General features: G+C 36.5%; 1 protein-coding gene across 1 annotated transcript in view; it reads left to right on the forward strand.

The window, feature by feature from the left end:
- LOC127209829 (ankyrin repeat domain-containing protein 36C-like) overlaps positions 1–19,322 on the forward strand; it is a 162,712-nt gene that overhangs the window by 132,470 nt on the left and 10,920 nt on the right. Inside the window, exons 48-57 of the mRNA XM_051169471.1 lie at positions 464–492; positions 585–657; positions 4,066–4,133; positions 4,824–4,914; positions 5,418–5,491; positions 6,783–6,913; positions 9,700–9,733; positions 14,058–14,121; positions 14,962–15,172; positions 17,605–17,785. Coding sequence (XP_051025428.1) covers positions 464–492; positions 585–657; positions 4,066–4,133; positions 4,824–4,914; positions 5,418–5,491; positions 6,783–6,913; positions 9,700–9,733; positions 14,058–14,121; positions 14,962–15,172; positions 17,605–17,785 — 956 coding nt within the window. The remainder of the gene's footprint in view (positions 1–463; positions 493–584; positions 658–4,065; positions 4,134–4,823; positions 4,915–5,417; positions 5,492–6,782; positions 6,914–9,699; positions 9,734–14,057; positions 14,122–14,961; positions 15,173–17,604; positions 17,786–19,322) is intronic.

Here is a 19,322-nt window from a genome sequence, read left to right on the forward strand (position 1 = left end):
GGAAACATTTGTAACATTCTCCAAGTGCACACGAAAATGGAATGCTTTATGCATTAGTAGTCTACAAGTAAATATGTGAGATGATTATTTTGAAAATTGTTTCTTTGAAGACGATGCATCCATTCATTGAGCATTTATGACTGATTTTGCTTTCTAGATTGCAATATCATGGGAAAACCATAAAACTCTATAGTAGTATGGCCAGTGTCCTTTCAATTAGTTTGCACACCTTAATGGTATCTACCTTTACTTCTCAGTGCTATCCATTTCCCCTACTGGATTTCAATTCTTTTTCTGTCCTCATTAGACAGAAGAAGCAATGTGAAAATAAACTGAACCCCAGACTTAATGCAATATTCCAAGTGGTAACTATGATGATGATTTTCTACATTAATTCAGTATGAAATTCTGATTGGCTTTGTCATGTTAATATATAATTAGTTACATGTCTCTGGCTTTTCAGACTCTCCTGATAAACATCCTGAACTGAAGGTAATAATGTTTACATTTTATTTTGCATCATTTACTTCCTAATATATGACCTATGCAAACAACATTTAATATCTCCTTTTAAACCCATGCAGACTGCCATTGAAAAGCAAGACTCAGTACCAGTTGGGGACCTGATAATAAAGCATGAAATATCATCAATGGCAGGTAAATGTAGAAATAGGAGCTTCCTTTAACAAGTGCTTATGAGCATTTGATATGATCAGCCTTTGAATTGAAATTATTCAGCTCTTCAATTTTCATAGATGCATTTTATATAAATGATTCAAATATCATTTTAGGCATCATTGTTCCAAAGCAAGCTACAACATGGGAGTTTAAGACAGAGTGTCTGTAATTGCCAGCTGCAACTCAGTTTCAACTTTTATATATTAATATGTCTACAGTCCCATTCTAGCAGCACAGTGCTTCTTAGGGTTTACCGAAGTTTAATTTTTAAAATACACATTTAAAAAATATTAATAATGTTTTCTCAAAAATCATTTACATGTGCATATAATCAGCTACTTGGCAGACTGAGGCAAAAATTTCTCATGCATAGAGGTTTTTAGTGATCTTGAGTTACACACAAAGCAACTGTTCTAAAAATGCAGGTGTACTTTCACATTCAGCCTGGAAACACTGTGTACTGGGCACACTTCATATAGTTTCTGTTGTAATTTATATACTGCTAAATTCAGTTCTCCTTGGACACCACGGGTCAAGTCTATAGAATGTGTCCGTACGATGCGGCAATCTGGGTCTGCCCTCTGGTGTAACGTTGCCAGTCTATTTACAGAAGGTGTTCAGTTATGTTTTACAATAGTTACGGACAGCGGCGAATCTAAACTCAGATACTCACACAGTATACTCACTTCCTCCCCCTGGCTGCCTTTCTTCTGGTCTCTTTGTGATTATAGTTCTCTGTTGGCTTGCTTGTTTATTTATTCAAGTTTGTTTGTCCCTAGCTTCCCACCCCCTCACAACATGTTCTTCTTATCCTCTACCAGTGAACTAAGCTCTGTTCCATATATTAGTTTTCGGTGAGGCTGTTACTTGCATGAACCAGACATTTCTGAAAAAACTTCAAAGTCTTCTGCCAACACAGATGCCCATAGAGAGAAGACATCAATGCATACACAACCATCATCATTTATGCAGGTTTTGTACATTGCATACGATGATGCTAATGCCAGCATCTAATCCCTTAGGGATCACAGAGTTCAGGATTGCATTCTTTTTGCACACTGCTTTCTTCCGTTAAATCATTTCTCACAATTTCTCATCATGCCGCCCATTACTTTTCTCTTCACATGCACAGTGATCTAGCTCAGTTGAAAAATAAATGCTAAGCACTCTAGTAATTTATTTCTAACTATTTAAGGTTATATATAAAATTTATATATCTGATTCCTACTCACTCTTCCATTTTAGAAATTATTCAATTTTACTAATTATAATAAAAAGTCACAGGGTGTGGTGGCACACGCCTTTAATCTCAACACTCAGGGAGGCAGAGGCAGGCGGTTGATGTGGGTTCAAGGTCAGCCTAGTTTACAAAGTGAGTCCAGGACACCCAAGGCTACACAGAGAAACTCTGTCATGAAAAACCAAACACACACACACACACACACACACACTTCACATATTCTTATGTAAAATTAAATCTAGACTTCCTGTATGATAGAAAATGTAATATGTATGATATTTGTTATGACCCTGGCTTTATTTCTTAATAAAATATTTCTATTTTTAACCTTATTTCCACATGCATCATGATTTCTTTTATTTTACATGTGAATAAACTTCCATAGATACATGTATCTATTTTTATCTATTTTTTGTAGTTATTGAAACTTATTTTCCATCTTAGCTGTTGTGACTAATATAGTAATAATCATGAATATGAAAATATCTCTGTGGTGTGCTGACTTAGGGTCTTTACATCAATTTTCAAAGCTTTTCTTTCTTTGATGTTTTCAGCTTGACACTGTTACATCCTGGAAATGCCCTCCAAGGCATTGTCTATTTGTTCACTGATTCTGATACTTCTGTCATTTAATACCTATCTGCCTTTCTTGCTACTATATTTTATGCTTCTACACTTTCCTTCCTCTCTACCTTCCTAAATTCTCTCTTTAGGCATCACATCCAGCCATACCTCTGAACGTGAATTCCTGTAACACTTTCTTACCTTTTAAACTGCAGGGTCAGAATCCAGTATGAACCCAGTAAGTAACTACTGAGTAACCTACTGCAATCCAGGATGGCAGGCTTACATCTGTAAAATAATACTTTACAACTCAAGAGACAATGAAGCAATTGAACAGTCACTAAAAATGTATACAACCCTAAGGAGACCAGTGTGCCCTTACCTGGGAGCAGGGGCGGGGCCTGGGGAAGCTGCAACCACAGATTGCAGCTGATGCATTATGCCGAGCTGAAAAAGAGATGCTCCCTTTCCTAACAGCAGATAAAATCATGCTAGCTACATAATGTAAAAGTTCAAAGAATGAAGTGTAAAGTGTTGAGAGCAATTAAGTGAAGAGATGTGCTTAGCTTGTTTCTTAGAAAAGATATGGCTTTGAGGTACAAAATGTTGCTCACTCTGACTTTATATCATTCTGTGTTGTTTTTCTGTTGAGCTTCTGCATGTGTCTATGTTGGGTGGATGTAGATGTGCATGTGTGGGAGACATATGTGCAGGTACTGAGGGCGGCGCTCTGTACTATCTCAACCATGAGGTGAAGCCTCTGCTCCTTTACTGATAACCCAGTGGTGCAGTTTAAAAACAATAAGGCAAACGTAGTTACTCAGAGACACATGACTTCATGGCAGGGCCATGCAGAACACTTTAAGGAAATGATGCTCACACATGTTAGATTGTGGATAGAGCAGAAGCAGGGAAGGAAGTCAGTGAAGAGATCTGTACAGATGACTTCTACTGGACATGAGTGTTCTGTCCCATACGTTGGGTGGTGGATCAGTCAGTGCTTATTGTATTGTTACTTAAATTATAAATTCATCTAGTTTGGCATAGGTCACAGTAAAATGAAAAAAACAAAAACCAGAAAGCACAGACATGAAAGTCCCAACTTTGAGACCCTATGAATACTCAACGATATAAGAATTGCAAATTTAAATAATGGGATAGCAATTTGTAGTGAACGTCTTGATGATAAGTGTTTCATAAGTCAGTTAATGCCAAATTGAAAGTTGAGCCTAATTGCAGGTTTTAATTTAGGAAAGTAAAATTTAATTTTTAGCATAATTAATTTTGTTATATGTATTAACATATTTGGAATAAAAGATACAGTGATAATCACTTCATTTTGTTCCTTTTCTCCCTCCAACTCTTCTAACACCGTCCACATCCCCCTCTTCTCTTTCTCAGATGGATATTCTCTCTTTTTCTTTTACCTATATATTATATATCCATAAATGCCTAAGTATAAACATATTTATGACCTACTGATTCTGCCTTTTGTATATAACTTACTTAATATTTTTCTGACAAAGACTCATACTATATAAATGATTTTAATTCTTTAAGGGTATATATTTGTGTTTTGCCAGGAGAAGACTTACAAATGAAATCAAAGGAAAAGCAGCAAAGTCATGCCTATGAAAATATTCAGTCAGTTGTATGTAAATATTCTATTTTATGTTTACATTAATATTTTAGTGACTAACTCACCACAGGGCTAGATGAATTTATATTTTAGAGTTAAAGATTTTCTATACAATTAATAGACCATAACCAAATTTATTTCAAAAATATTTAACTAGAAAAAAATTAACTAGTTGTAAAAATTTGAACTTGCAATCTAAGGTAGCTTGTGTAAAGCTAAACATTATTTTGGGATGTGTTCAGTGGGCTTCCTTATTATTTTTTGAGGCTCCTTTCTACATTATGAGGTATTCTATGACATATATTTTTTTGTTAATAAAATAATTTAGTCACTGGAATTTCTCTAGATACTTATTGCTGTAGAAAAGTAAGTGAAATGAATATATTCAAATGTATATTTAAGTGTCTTTCAATTATGAGATATAAGTAAAAATTATGCATTCTAAAGTTAATAGATACTACTGTTTGTAATTTGTATTCCTTCATTCCATTGTCAGTTTACATAGTCATCCAATTAAATTTCAAATTAACTTGACCTATACAACATATATTATTTTCTCTATTCAGTTTGCTTTTGAGTTTGCAACATACAGTTCTCTCATTTTCAAGTATACAAGCTTATAAAGTAAAACATTCAGATTTTTAGCTACAAAGTGATTAGGAAATATTCACAAAAGTCACTATTGATATTCATTTTTTCCAGAATACATTTAAACGTCTTCATCCAGAGTTTGGTGATCATTTATCCATGACCGTGGGACAAAGAAGCAAAAATATTATAAGAGAAGAAGAAGGTAAGGAGTATATGTCATATATATTAGGAAAAGAAAGTTGCCTTATGGATGCTTAGAGAGGAATATGATGGAGCGCATTGTAAATATACTCTTTATGAAATTACAAGCCTCATGAAATTTCAGTGACTGTAAGTTTAGAGCGACAAGACAGGAGGTGAACTGCGACTACACTTTGAGCATGTTCAGGGAAGAAGAGACATGGAGATCAGGAAACGTAGAGCACGATGAATGCATGGAAGGAAAGTTGACGACTTCAGAAAGTGGAAAGGCAAAACAATCTCTTGGGCCAGAAGTCACGGGATAAGTCTGAAGTGTATCTAGAGAGGATGTCTCCAAGCTTCTTGTCTTCCTTGTGATTGGGAGGGTACCACGGGTTGGAGTAAATCACATTGCAAAGTTGTACTTTTGTTTATTATAGCTGGCTATAAATATATATATATATATGTACAGCCATATATAGTAAATATATACATACTTTTTAACTATGAATATTATTTTGTCAGCAACGTCAGACTTAGAAGTGTACTCAATGGATGAGCAGAACAGGTGTTACAGCAGTGAGAGTAATCAGTCATCGGTATGTAGATATTTACATCTAGATTTCTCCTTCGAATTGTTTCCTTTTAATAATATTGCATTTGTGAGTTTAAGATAGCCTTTGAATCTACAATAACATAAGTAAACTTTATGCTCCATGAAGCCAAAAATTCTGAATCATGGTTTTACTTCCATTTTTAGAATCTTCTTACATGAGAAAAAAAGTAAAATCAAATTTGAATCTTAGGATTAAGGAGTTTAAATTATGAAGAGTTATGAGCACTAAGTTGTGCTCATGTTAACGAGTGGAAAGGCTTAATATTTAATTTTATTCAATAATGATAATGCTTCATTTGAGAATAATTCTGTTGAAGATTTAATTGTGCTTTGTGGACACTGACTTCAGTGTTTACGTGGAGGGAGATTGTAAGGTCAAAAAATAAATCATTCTGGTTGTCCACTGTAGCAGAGTACTATCTTTCAGAAGGTGCTTTTAGTCTTTATAAGGAATAATCCTTTTCAATCCAATATAAGAATTAATAATTATTATTAATTTTTATCACATCTTTAGTAGAAAGTGGAATATATTAACATTGGACATAATGCAAATAGTTCACATAAATATGCAACACCATTACCATACACACTTTGAATTAAAATATAATAATTTTTCTTTTGTATTGGTGTTAATATATTTTTGTTGCTGTTGTTTTTTGAGATAGGGTTTCTCTGTGTAGCCCTCGCTGTCCTGGAACTCACTCTATAGACCAGGCTGGCCTCGAACTCAGAGATCCACCTGCGTCTGCCTCCTGAGTGCTGGGATTACAGACATTGCTACCACCTTCCAGCAGTGTTAATAGATTGCTTTTGTCTCTACATAAAGTTTGCCAACTGTAGTTATTACACTTTCTATGTGACAACTTCTGGTAAACTTGTTCAAGTTTTTTTTCCCTCCTAATTGAATCTAAAGGATTGAGTCTAAAGTCTAAAAGTTTGGACAAACTGACTCATATAATTTTTTGAGTACCTTTATTTTATCTATTTTTTGATAGTTCAATTTCTGAATGAAAAAAAATAAAAAATGAAATTGGTGAGAGAATAATAACTTAGTAGAAAACAGGGAAATCTTTATTTGTTGCTGATGCTCCAAAATGTGACATTCTTAAAAATGAGTATTTTAAACAAAACTGTTAGCTAGTAAGGGGAGAGGATGGACTTGTGTGTTTTCATTGTAGGTTGAAGTAAAAACAAAGATGCATGCAAGCTATGGAATAGATAGAGAAAAACACCACTACGAAGCTGTTGTTTTTCCTGCTGCTGCTGTTTCTGCTCCTGCTGTTGGTGCTGCTGCTGCTGCTGCATCAGTTGCTGAGTCTGCAATGGATGAACTGGTTCTACAGAGAAAATATGGCAAAATTAATAACCAGAGATTTCTTATGAAGGAGAGTGAAAAGCATGCTAGGTAAGCGTATAATATTTAGTAGTAGATAATTGCTATTGTGCTGTACAAATTCTAAATTAGGGTAATTTTCATAAGACTAATTTTATGATTTTATTAATGCATACAAACTATATTGTTACAGATCTTATTGAAAAGACAGAAATCAGGGTTGTCAAGTCTGAAGAAAAAAAGATGTTCTCATAAAATGGTTTCCAAATAAAACTGGTACAGAAGCATCATGTAATTTCATCGCATGTATAAGATTTGTTAAAAATATGGTATAGACAATGTGTTAATAAGTGTGCTTCATTCACTACAACACTGTTTATACAGATTAGAGACAAAACTATGTGTGCCATAATTAAGGCTCGTCTTAGTTAAGTTTTTATTGCTGTGGTGAAGCAACTTGACCAAAAGCAACTCCAGGAGAAAAGGGTTTATTTGGCTTATAAATCACCCAAGTAAGTCAGGACGGTAACCCAAACAGGGCAGAAGCTTGGAGACAGGCGCTGGGACAACAGCCATGGAGCAGTGCTGCTTGCTGGCTTGCTCCTCATGGTTTGCTCAGCCTGCTCTCTTGAACACAGGACTGCCAGCCTAGGGATGCCACCATCCACAGTGAACTGGGATGTCCTACTATCAACCATTAAATAATAACATGGCCCCCAGACTTGCCTAAAGCTACTCCAGTGGAGGCATTTTTTTTCAATTGAGGCTCTTTCCAGAGAACTCTTGGTTCGTGCTAACTTGACAAAAACCAACCAGCACATACCACTTTGTTCAAAGCATAAGCAACATGCATAAAAAACTGGGCAACAAAAACTGAAGCAGAAGCCTGTATCTAGCTCACAGAGTCGGACACTTGCTACACTATAATGAGTGCAAAATGATGTTGATGAAACAAAGCGTATTTTCAATGATATCATCACCCATATATAAGATATTTTGCTATGCTGATTTTTCCCCAATGACTCCATGTACATCTTACATAAACTCAAGCTTTAATCACATTATTTACAGAATTTTTAAAATTTTTACTTCTATTGCAAAATTCAGCATTTTTAAAATGTAATTTTTAGGTACTTTATATGTGAGTATGGCATCTACACTATTCTCATGTCACTTCCGTCTTTCCAATTTATGGCCTATTATTGTTGATTATTGTTACTGTTAATTATATTACTGGTATATGTACATGCACACCTTACATATACATACACATGTACATACAATCATTGAGCCTATTCAGTACTGCTTATGTGTACATATATCTGCTGCCATGTAACTAGACAACATAAGTTCTTGTCCCTGTGAGAGCTTATCCCTGGAGGAAACGGATCCTTTTCTCATCAGCCATTGGCCATCTCTAGTTTTTGATCTAAGGGCGCGGGCAAGCTTGATTATTCATTAAGTTATTTTTCTTGATGAAAGAACAGAACAAAGGAAGAGTATACTCCATTATATTCACGTTGAGGAGTTAAGATGTGGACGAGAGAATGGATCACTACCCAGTGGGCCCTGCACAAACTGCTGTACTAACCAAAGACACTGCATGCAGTAAACCTAGATCCCCCTATTCAGATCTAGCCAATGGATAGCGCATTCTCCACAGTTGTGTGGAGAGTGGGGACTGACTCTGACATGAACTCTGGTTACCCAGCTCCCCATTTGATCACTTCCCTTTGGTGGGGAGGCCTGATGGCACACAGAGGAAAGAGAAGCAGGCTATCCAGATGAGACCGGATAGGCTGTGGTCATATGGTGGGGGAGGAGGTCCCCTTCTGTCACAGGCCTTGAGGAGGGGAATAGGATGAAAGAGGTGTGTGTGTGTGTGTGTGTGTGTGTGTGTGTGTGTGTGTGTGTGCGCGCGCGTGCGTGGAGGCAGGAATATGCAAGTGAGGGGATAACAATTGGGATGTAATCTGAATAAATTATTTAGATTAAAAAAAGAATGGGTCACTATGGAAGCCTCAATGTGGTAACTAAGTGATGCCAATTCCGTAGGAAAATTCTACCATGAAAGGTAGTAGAGAGCAGTGGTGATTGGAGAGGAATGTGGGAGTTATATTAGATTCTTTTACTAGTATTTTTAGCTTATGTTTGCATGATGTCAGAAAGGACGCTTTTGAGGGTGATATAGTCATTCAATCCAGCTTGTATTTCCAAGCACAGGAAAGCTTGGTGTATTCGCCTTAATGATTTCTGACAAGCAAACTGATCCTATTCATATCTTTATGAGGTACAAGGATATTTTTCATTTTTGTCTTATTAAGAAAAATAATAAAGCCTTTATACTAATTTACAGCACATGCTGTGCAGAGAGAATTCTGAGATATGGATTCTCATCTGTAACTGACCAGCTGCTTTTATTTGGGAAAGTTACCTGGTGTTTCTTTGTCTAGATCTTTACTTTATAAAATAGTAAATCTGCCCTCTATTTAACAGAACTGAAGTTAATACAACATATTTATAGTAATTAGAATAATTAGAATTATGCACAGCAATTGCAAAATTGATCCTGAAAATTTACTTCTTAACATTGTTTTCTTGTTTCCTTTGTTTCCTTCATGTTAGGGAATAAGCAATATTTTTCAAATAGATTTTACTGTTTATAAAGTTCAAATTAAAAAATCATTAAATCATGTTTATTGCTTCTATCAAAATGCAAATAATATAATTTTCTATGTATAATAAATAAATAGAATAGTTGGAAATGGGTATGCTTTGTATACATAACTAATACTTTTAGATATTGTTTTATTTTATATATTTATCATTTTTGTAATAATAATTTGTGGTTTTTGTAGGCTTCGAAAGAAAACATCTAAGGAAAAACATAAGGTACTGGAAAAAGAATCAAAAGTAGTTTTTTACTCAAAGTGTTATATAAAAGACATGTGAAACCTTATAAAAGTCTAAGTTAAAATACATCGTAAAAAATAAAGTTAAGAAATATAAAAAGTCCCAAGCCCATACACATCAGGAATCTCAACACTTAGAAGTCCAAAGCAGGGAGAGTTTCATGAGCGTGGGGCCAGCCTATAGTACATAGTGAGTTTCAGGCCAGTGTCTCACACACACACACACACACACACACACACACACACACACACACACACACGGAAAGAGAATATGAAATTCTTTTGTCAAAAACTTTTTGAAAATGTGTTTAAGAAAAAGTAGCTATTGATAAAAGTTTCCATATTACTATTAAATTCTAGAGATTAACCAAGAGCATTGACAATAGGCTGCAAACATACTGGTGGATCAATGGAATCAAATCAAAGACCCAGAAATAAACCCACACACCTACGGATGCTTGATTTTTTTTTATAAAGATGCCAAAACCATACAATGGAAAAAAGACAGCATCTTCAACAAATGTTGCTGGTCTGACTGGAAATCTGCATGTAGAACAATGCAAATAGATCCCTATTTATCACCCTGCACAAAACTGAATTCTAAGAGGGTCAAGCACCTTTACATAAAAACAGACACACTAAATTTATTAGAAGAAAAAGTGGTGAAGAACTTTGAACTCATCAGCATAGGAAACAACTTCCTGAACGGACACCAACAGCCTAGGCTCTAAGATCAGCAATTAATAAGTGGGACGTCTTGAAACTGAAAAGCAAAGGAAACCATCAATAAAACAAAACAACAGCCTACAGACTGGGAAAAGATCTTCACCAACCCTACATCTGGCAGAAGGCTAATATCCAAAATATATAAAGAATTCAAGAAATTAAACACCAACAAACCAATTAATGCAATTAAAAATGGGGTACAGAGCCAAACAAAAAATTCTCAATGGAAGGATATCGAATGGCCAAGAAATACTTAAAGAAATACTCAATGTCCTTAGCCATCAGTGAAATGCAGATCAAGACAACTGAGATTCCAGCTTACACCTATCAGAATGGCTAAGATAAAATATTCTAGTGATAGCACATGCTGGCAAGGATATAGAGAAAGGGGAACACTCCTCCATTGCTGGTGGGAGTGAAAACTAGTACAACCATATTGGAAGTCAATATGGCGCTTTCTCAGAAAAATTGGAACAGCTCTAGCTCAAGATCCAGCTATACCAATCCTGGGCATATACCTGAAAGATGCTCCACCATACAACAAGGGTATTTGTTCAACTATAGTCATAGTGGCATTATATGTGATAGCCAGAAACTGGAAACAACTGAAGAATGGATAAAGAAATTGGCATATTTACACAATGGAATACTATTTAGCTATAAAAAAGAAGAGCATCATGAAAATTTCAGGCAAATGGATGGAGCAGGAAAAGATCATCTCGAGTGAAGTAACCCAGACCCAGAAGAACACACATGGTATATATGCACTTATAAATGGATATTAACCATATAATACAGGATAACCTTATTATAATCCACAGACCTAAAGAAGCTAAGTAACAAGGAGGACCCTATGGAGGATGCTTAATTCTCGTTTAGAAGGGAAAATACAATGGACACTGGAAGCAGAGTTGAAGAGAGGGAACAGCATGGGAGCCAACTATGGTTGTCCTATGAAAGAGTTTACCCAGCAGGGGATCAAAACAAAAGCTGAGTCTTGAAACCAAACTTTGGGCAGAGTACAGAGAGTCCTATGGATGAGTAGGTGGATAAAGGGCACAGAGGGAACAGGAGCTCCACAAGAAGACCAACTGAGCCAACAAATCCGGGCCCAGGGAGGCCAGCAGAGACTGATGCACCAAACAAGGACCATGCATGAAGAGGACCTAGGTCCCCCACTCAGATGTAACTGATAGGCAACTCAGTCTCCATGTGGTTCCTATATTAAGGGAAGCAGGGGCTGTGCCTGTCATAGACTCTGTTGCCTGTACTTTGATCACTCCTCCCATGGTGGGGTTTTTTACCATGGCAAAAAAGGAAGAGGGAGCAGGTCCTGATGAGAATGGAGGGCTGGGGTCAGTTGGTAGGGGAGAAGGGCACCCCCTCTTGGAGGACTAAGGGAGTGGAATATGGGGGAGGAGTGAAGGATGGTGGGACTGGGAGGAAAAGAGGAAGGGGACTACAATTGGGATGTAAGGAGAATAATTTTTTTTAAATTAAAAATTTAAAAAGTAGTTATTGATAAAAGTATCCACATTACTGTTAACTTCTAGAGGCAACCAAGAGCAATGACAATAGACTGTAATATTTGGAATTCTATAGGAACTCACTGGCGAACAACTCCAAAAGAAAAAACCCATTCCTGGTACTAGGCTTTTAAGTTGTTAGTTTCTGGTATCTAGAAGGGGTGTGGTTGCCATGTTATCAGGTAGCTCCATTTTTAACTTTCTTTCTCTCTCTATAGAAGCTTCTACAGTAATAAGTTTTCCTATGTCTTTTAAAAAATGTTGTTGTTATTATTTATTCTTCCACAAATCCCCTGATCTACCCTACCGTTTCCCTTTGCTCTCCCCCTTAATTATTCCCTTGTGAACACTTTATATCTTCATAGCCCTCCCCCTTAAAAGCACCTGGCCATGGCTCCCTGAGCTCTCTGGGTATTCCAAATTAAACACACATACTTGAAGTTCAAAGCTAACATCCACAGGTTATATAGAGCATCAGGCACTTGCCTATTTGTGCTGGATTACCCCACTCAGAATGGGTATATCTAGCTCCATCCATTTACCTATTAATTTCATAATGTTATTTGTCTTACTAGCCGAATAAAATTCTATTGTGCAAATGCACCACATTTTCTATATCCATTCTTCAGCTGATGGCCATTTGGGCAGTTTCCATTTACTACCTAGTGTGAGTCAAGCAGCACTGAACATAAGCGAGCAGGTATCTTCAGAGTAGGATGTGAAGCCTTTGTGCATATTCCTGAGAATTGTATAGGTGGATCTTATGGGTGATCTATTTTTAACTCTCTAGAATCTTCCACATTGATTTACATAATTGTTGCACCAGTTAATATTCCCACCAGCAATGAATAAAAGTTTCTTTTCCCTACATTGATTTGTAGGCATTTACTTTGTTGACCTTAGACATTCTGACTCGGATGAGATGAGTTCTCAAAGACATTTTAGGTTGCATTTTCCTAAAGACACCAATTTCTTGAGTCATAGAACTTACTTTGTCATAGAACATGACAAAGCCAAGTTGCGATGAGCAGATGCTATGCGAGCCTCTTAAGGAGAAATGGAATAATCAATCTTATTTAGCTGTGAACCCTGTGAATGACCGTAATGACTGGCCTGGAAAGCTATGCCTAGTAGTGTAACAGCCAGAATCTGGAAACAACCTAGATGTCCCTCAAGCAAAGAATGGATCAAGAAACTGTGGTACATATACAGAATGGAATACTACTCAGCTATTAAAAACAAGGAAATCTTGAAATGTACAGGCAAATGGAAGGAACTAGAAATCATCATCCTAAGTGAGATTACTCAAACTGAAAAAAAGACACCCATGATATTTACTCATTTATAAGTGGATTTTAAACTCTAAACAACTAAGCTTAACTGTAAAACTAAACTATTTTGGTCTTCAACCCCATGAGAAACTTGAGAAGGCATAAAATTGATTACCTGAGTATGCTGGGAGTGCTGGTTAGTAGCTTTCCAAATGAGAAAATGACAGAGACAGTTTGCTACGTGAATAGCCACCCAAAACGCTCTATAATGTTGGAGCATCATCTTTAGCCTTCTGGACCAATGTATCTGACAGACATATTTGTGAGGCAGGAACTACTGAGGACTTGTTTACCCTGTCTTGGCCTAGTCTGGCCATTGACTCTGCCTGCATCCAAGCTTGCTCTTTTTAAGGCAGAATTCTGACTGTGGTAGAAATGAGTACATTTTGCCCAGTAGCTTGTTTGCCACATTTGAAGCCGTCTCCATAAGGAGGTTCTTTAATGCTTATCATCTTGTTTGAGGTAGGCTGGGTGTTGCCAGGAGTTAAGCTGTCTAATCATCAGTGAATCTTTTAAATAATAAAAACATTTTGAAATGCCATATTTTCAGGTCTCTGAGGTTTTTGAAGACCTTATCTGACTATTTTACCTTATCTTTCTATAGAGTCATATCTATCTGTTGCACCTAAGATGCATATTCTTGTCACAAAAATAGACAATTGCTTTTTTAAAAATACTATGCGTTATGAATATCTTGAAGATGTTTTGCAATGTCTTTTAGGTAACAAAAGAAGTTAGAGATACGGTTGGTGTAACTCCATCATCTGAACCAATCTCAGGGGATGGTGAGTTGTCTAAGCACGAAAACACTTAATACGTTAATTTATTAGAATATGTATGCAAATCAGCTGTCTGTTCCTCCTTATTTTTCAGGGGTTTCAATATTCCAGACACCCCACATTCCTATGTAATCATTCCTTCCTTCCTTCCCTCCTTCCTTCCTTCCTTCCTTTTTGCATCAGTGAAAATGGAGTCTAGGTCCTATATACACAGTATCCTATCCACACATATATCCTGGAGCTACATTTCTACTTCCAAATGAACTTTACAATCAGCTTGCCAATTAATCCTGCTGGGAACTTGGAGATTTCAATTTTTAATAATGAATCTTTGGATTCTTCAACAAAGTTTACTTCTCCATTTACATGAATTGGATTTAATTTAGTCAGAAATATTTTATAAGTGTTTTTGTATATAAGTTTTCCATATATCAGACTTATTTTCATTTCATGTATTTTAATAAAGTCATACAGTTTTCCTTCCTTTCTACGCCATATATATTAAGAGAATACCATAGGGTACTTTAGGGAGCTAGTGTGGTCCCAAGCGAATGTGTATCCTTTGACATGGCCACACCTATGGGATGGCACAGCCTTCCTTGAGTGGGGCTCAGACTGACGGCAATGTCTTCCTCTGCTCCCAGAGTGTGTAGAAAATGTCCACCACAACTTTTCTCTCTCCTGATGTTTGCTCTCTGAGACTGCTCCCCTACAGACACCATTCCTGCTGAGATTAGCTCAATCCACCTTACTTAGCTGTGTGCAGTAACCCTACCTCCAAGCTCAGCTGTCTATAACAAATATAGTATCATGTGTTTTATTTTGTCTCATTTTCCCTTCATCCAGATTCTGGAAGCTCATTGAAAATGCATGACTCACTTAATTCATATAATGCATTAGTAGATCTTAAAAAGATGAGTGAACTACTTAGGGAAAAATATAAAACAATGGGAAATGAGAATAGTGTTCTACAGAAGGAGATATCAGAAATAAAAGAGAAGAAAGCAAAGTTAGAGGATGAAACAGTGAAACAAGTTGCAGAATTCTGGAACCTGAGGTATGACATCCTACTCTTAACGAAATATGAGAATTCTTTTTGTTATAGATATGGAGAGGGAGTGTTGTAATTGTTATTTTTCTTTCTAGAGTTTTGAAGGAGAAAAGCTTCCATGCCATATCCATGATAACCATGGATACCAGTAACAATTAAATGTATGCTTTTTAAAATACCAGTTTTAATGTGTATATAATAGAGATCCTCCATATAGTAAGTTGACTATTTACAACATAGTATTGTGTGAAAATTTTATTTTATTGATTTAGAAATAATTTACCAAATATTATAATTTAGATAAACAATTTTCTACGTTCTTGACTATTTACTTTAAATGAGTTTATCAATATAGAAGTATATAAAATCTAGGGAGTTTAAAATGTCTTTGATTAGTAGTTCTCAATTTTTCTCAAGTAAGTTTATATCTGTTCATAATTCTACAAATAGTGCACGAAATGATTATATTACCCAGAAACTTTCTTTTCAAGAAAGATACTTTGTTGGGGATGGGGTATGCTGAAGATAAAACTCATGTTTCTGTGCCTGCTAACCAGCCAGGACTGATGGTTACACAAACAATGGGCTTCATTCTCAGTCAATCCCACATCAAGTGAAAAGCACAATTACTGATCATGTGATGAAAGCAATGCAGGAGAGAAAAGGGCCAAGAGAGCACATGGACGAAACAGCAGTTATGTGGGAAAGAGAAACTGGGGGAAGGTGCAGGGTACGGGGTGGGGTAGAAGAGCTGAGAGGAGGAGCCACAGGTTCTGAGTGAGACCGGAGACTAGCGCAAGCTTTGGCGTGCTTATAGGCACCAAGATGAGTCCTTCGCAAATTCCTTGTTTTTAATAGCTGAGTACCGAAATTTGTGGACAAATTGATTGAACTAGAAATTATCATAATGAGTGAGTTCACCCAGAAGCAAAAAGAGTTAAATGGTATATACTCACTTCTATCGAGACACTAGTCCAAGGGGTACGTCCCCATGAAAAACTTTACCAACCAGGAAAGTGGGTCAGAGGAGAGGACATCCTATTGAGACTTTAGGAGTGAGAAGCCTGGGAGAATGAGGAAATAGAAGGATCCAGAGGGTCCTGGAAAACTACAGGCGGGTCTGGGCCCTGGGGTCCTCCTCAAACTATGGCACCAGCCAAGGAAAATGTAGGCAGTAAACTTCGAACCCCTACCCAGACTAGCCGATGGACAGGACATTCTCCACCATTAAGTGGAGAAGAACTGACTTTCACACAAACTCTGGTGCCCCATATTTGACCATGTCCCTTGGACGGAGATGCGTGGTGGCACTCAGAGGAAGGATAATAGATCATCAAGAAGAGACTCGATACCCTATGAGCATATACAGGGGAAGGAGGTCCCCCTCAGTCACAGACATAGGGGAGGGGAATGGGGGGGGGGAAGCGGGAGGGAGAGAGGAATGGGAGGATACAAGGGATGGGCTAACAACTGAGATGTAATTTGAATAAATTAATAATAAAAAAGGAAAAAAATTCAATAGTGTGTCAACTGGTTGTTTCTATAAAATATAATTTTATGGTATGAAATGTATGACAAGAATACATAAAAAAAAAAGATGAATCCTTCGCCCAGGCGCTCTATTGCACCTTGCACATGCTAACACACCTGTAGGGCTGTTCTCAATCATGAGAGATCACGAGGTTTAACTATTTGCTGTTGTCCTGTTCCAAGTAGAACTCTTTTTTTAAATTTTTTTTTATTAATTCATGAAATTTGTGGACAAATGGATTGAGCTAGAAATGATTATAATGAGTGAGTTAACCCAGAAGCAGAAAGACTTAAATGGTATATACTCACTTATATCTGCATACTAGCCCAAGGGGCATGTCCCACGAAAGCCTTCACTTACCAAGTAGAACTCTTAAGTCTTTCATAAAATACTGATAACCAACAAAGTAAGCTGAAAATTTTACCAAAAAAAAAAAAAAAAAAAAAAAAACCCAAAAAGAAAAAACAAACCCCCAAACATAAAGAGTGTAAGTGGTATTAGAATCTTTAATCTATCTTTTTAACTAAATTTTTTGAAATTATAACTACAATTCTTCCTTCCTTTTCCTTCTCCAAACGTTTTCATATATCTTGAATGCTCTCTTTCAAATTTTTTGCCCCTGTATTTTATTAACTGTTATCACATGTATGTATAACTAATACATACACACATACATACATACATACATACATACATACATATTATTAAATATAAGCTGCTCAGTCTATATAATGTTTAACCTAGTCTTAAGTTACAAAATTTTAAATGATTTGTATTTGTTTTTTCTTTTATAGAAAATGGATTTTTTTCATACAATTTATCGTAATAACAATTAACCTATAAAGATCAGTGTGAATATTGCCTTTTCCAGCAAACTTAATTTCATGATGACCATGTTTAACTTCAGGTCTACTTTAACTAAAGAACTCGCGGAGACAAGACGTGTTCGTTGCTTTTATAAAACTATTAGGAAACATTTAAGTGAAAAAGAAAAACAATCCGATGAAAGAACCACAGTGGTTCAGCTTCCGATGCGTCTGCAAGCAGGAGACAGGGTTGTGAGTAATGCGAGAGACGCCTTGAAGGAGGTGAGCTAGTGGCCAGTAAAACGTTCACATTTTCAGTCAGCTTTGCCAACGTTCCTTACAATGGCCCTTTGGTTATTAACATACTTCTTGCACTTATGACAGAAATATGGTCTGTTAAACAGCTTTTGTCAATTTACATCACCGGCCAACCTCTCACGAGCATATACTTATAGAAACTTAAAACACTTGACATATCAGTGGACAAGAAAATATTATTGTGTATCTATTCTATTTATGTATTTTTAATTTATCGCAAGTTTTTGACTTTTTAAAAAAATTTATTTATTTTATTTACAATTTTTTTTTATTAATTTATTCTTGTTACATCTCAATGGTTATTTCATCCCTTGTATCCTCCCATTCTTCCCTCCCTCCCACTTTCCCCTTATTCCCCTCCCCTATGACTGTTCCTGAGGGGGATTTCCTCCCCCTGTATATGCTCATAGGGTATCAAGTCTCTTCTTGGTAACCTGCTGTCCTTCCTCTGAGTGCCACCAGGTCTCCCCCTCCAGGGGACATGGTCAAATGTGAGGCACCAGAGTACGTGAGAAAGTCATATCCCACTCTCCACTCAACTGTGGAGAATGTTCTGACCGTTGGCTAGATCTGGGTAGGGGCTTAAAGTTTGCGGCCTGTATTGTCCTTGGCTGGTGCCTTGGTTTGAGCGGGACCCCTGGGCCCAAATCTTTTTTTTTATTTTCAAGATTACAATATGACCGGATGATTTCTCTCTTCCCTTCCCTTTCTCCAAACCCTCCCCTCTCCCTCTTCTCACTCTCCTTTGAATTGACTCCTTTTCATTAATTTCTGTTATATGCATATATATGCACATATGCATGTAATATATATAATATAATATTAATATATTATATATAACATAATAAATATCAATATACAATATACATAATATATTATATAATTAATATATTATATAATATACTAGTATAATATAATATTATTATACTATATAATGTTAAAATAATAATAATAATAATATATATAAATATAATCCACTCAGTCTGTTTAATGTTATTTGTATGAGTGTTTTCAGGGCTGACTATTGGGTGTTGGGTGTGCTCTTCCCTGGGGAGGACCATTTCTGCCATGCTTAGAATTTCTGAGCGTTAGTTACCTGTGGTTCTTTGTGGGGTTTAGGTCTGCCAGGCTTTCCTCTGTCAATGTTAGCCTGTCTGTTGCTGTTGTCAGTGTTTAGTGCATATATGAGCTGTCACGCAGGGTATAGCTCCCTGACATTGCTAGGATACACAATCTAATAAACTCACTGATCCTGTCCCCTGTTTTGAAGTGTTCCCTGACCCGTAGATGAGGGAGTTGCTTTGTAGACGTATCCACCGGGACTGTCTCCACAACTCTGTGCTTTCACTGGTTGTGGTTTTCTGTAAAGGAATATGTGAAAACCACAGAGATACTTGCACATCCACACTCACTGTGACACTCACTCACTCTAGCCCAGTTACGGAGCCAGTCTAGATGTCCATCAAGGATTGAATGGGTAAAGAAAGTGTGGTACATACAA

Source organism: Acomys russatus, chromosome 27, assembly GCF_903995435.1.
Source record: "Acomys russatus chromosome 27, mAcoRus1.1, whole genome shotgun sequence".
In the NCBI taxonomy this organism is placed as follows: Eukaryota; Metazoa; Chordata; class Mammalia; order Rodentia; family Muridae; genus Acomys; species Acomys russatus.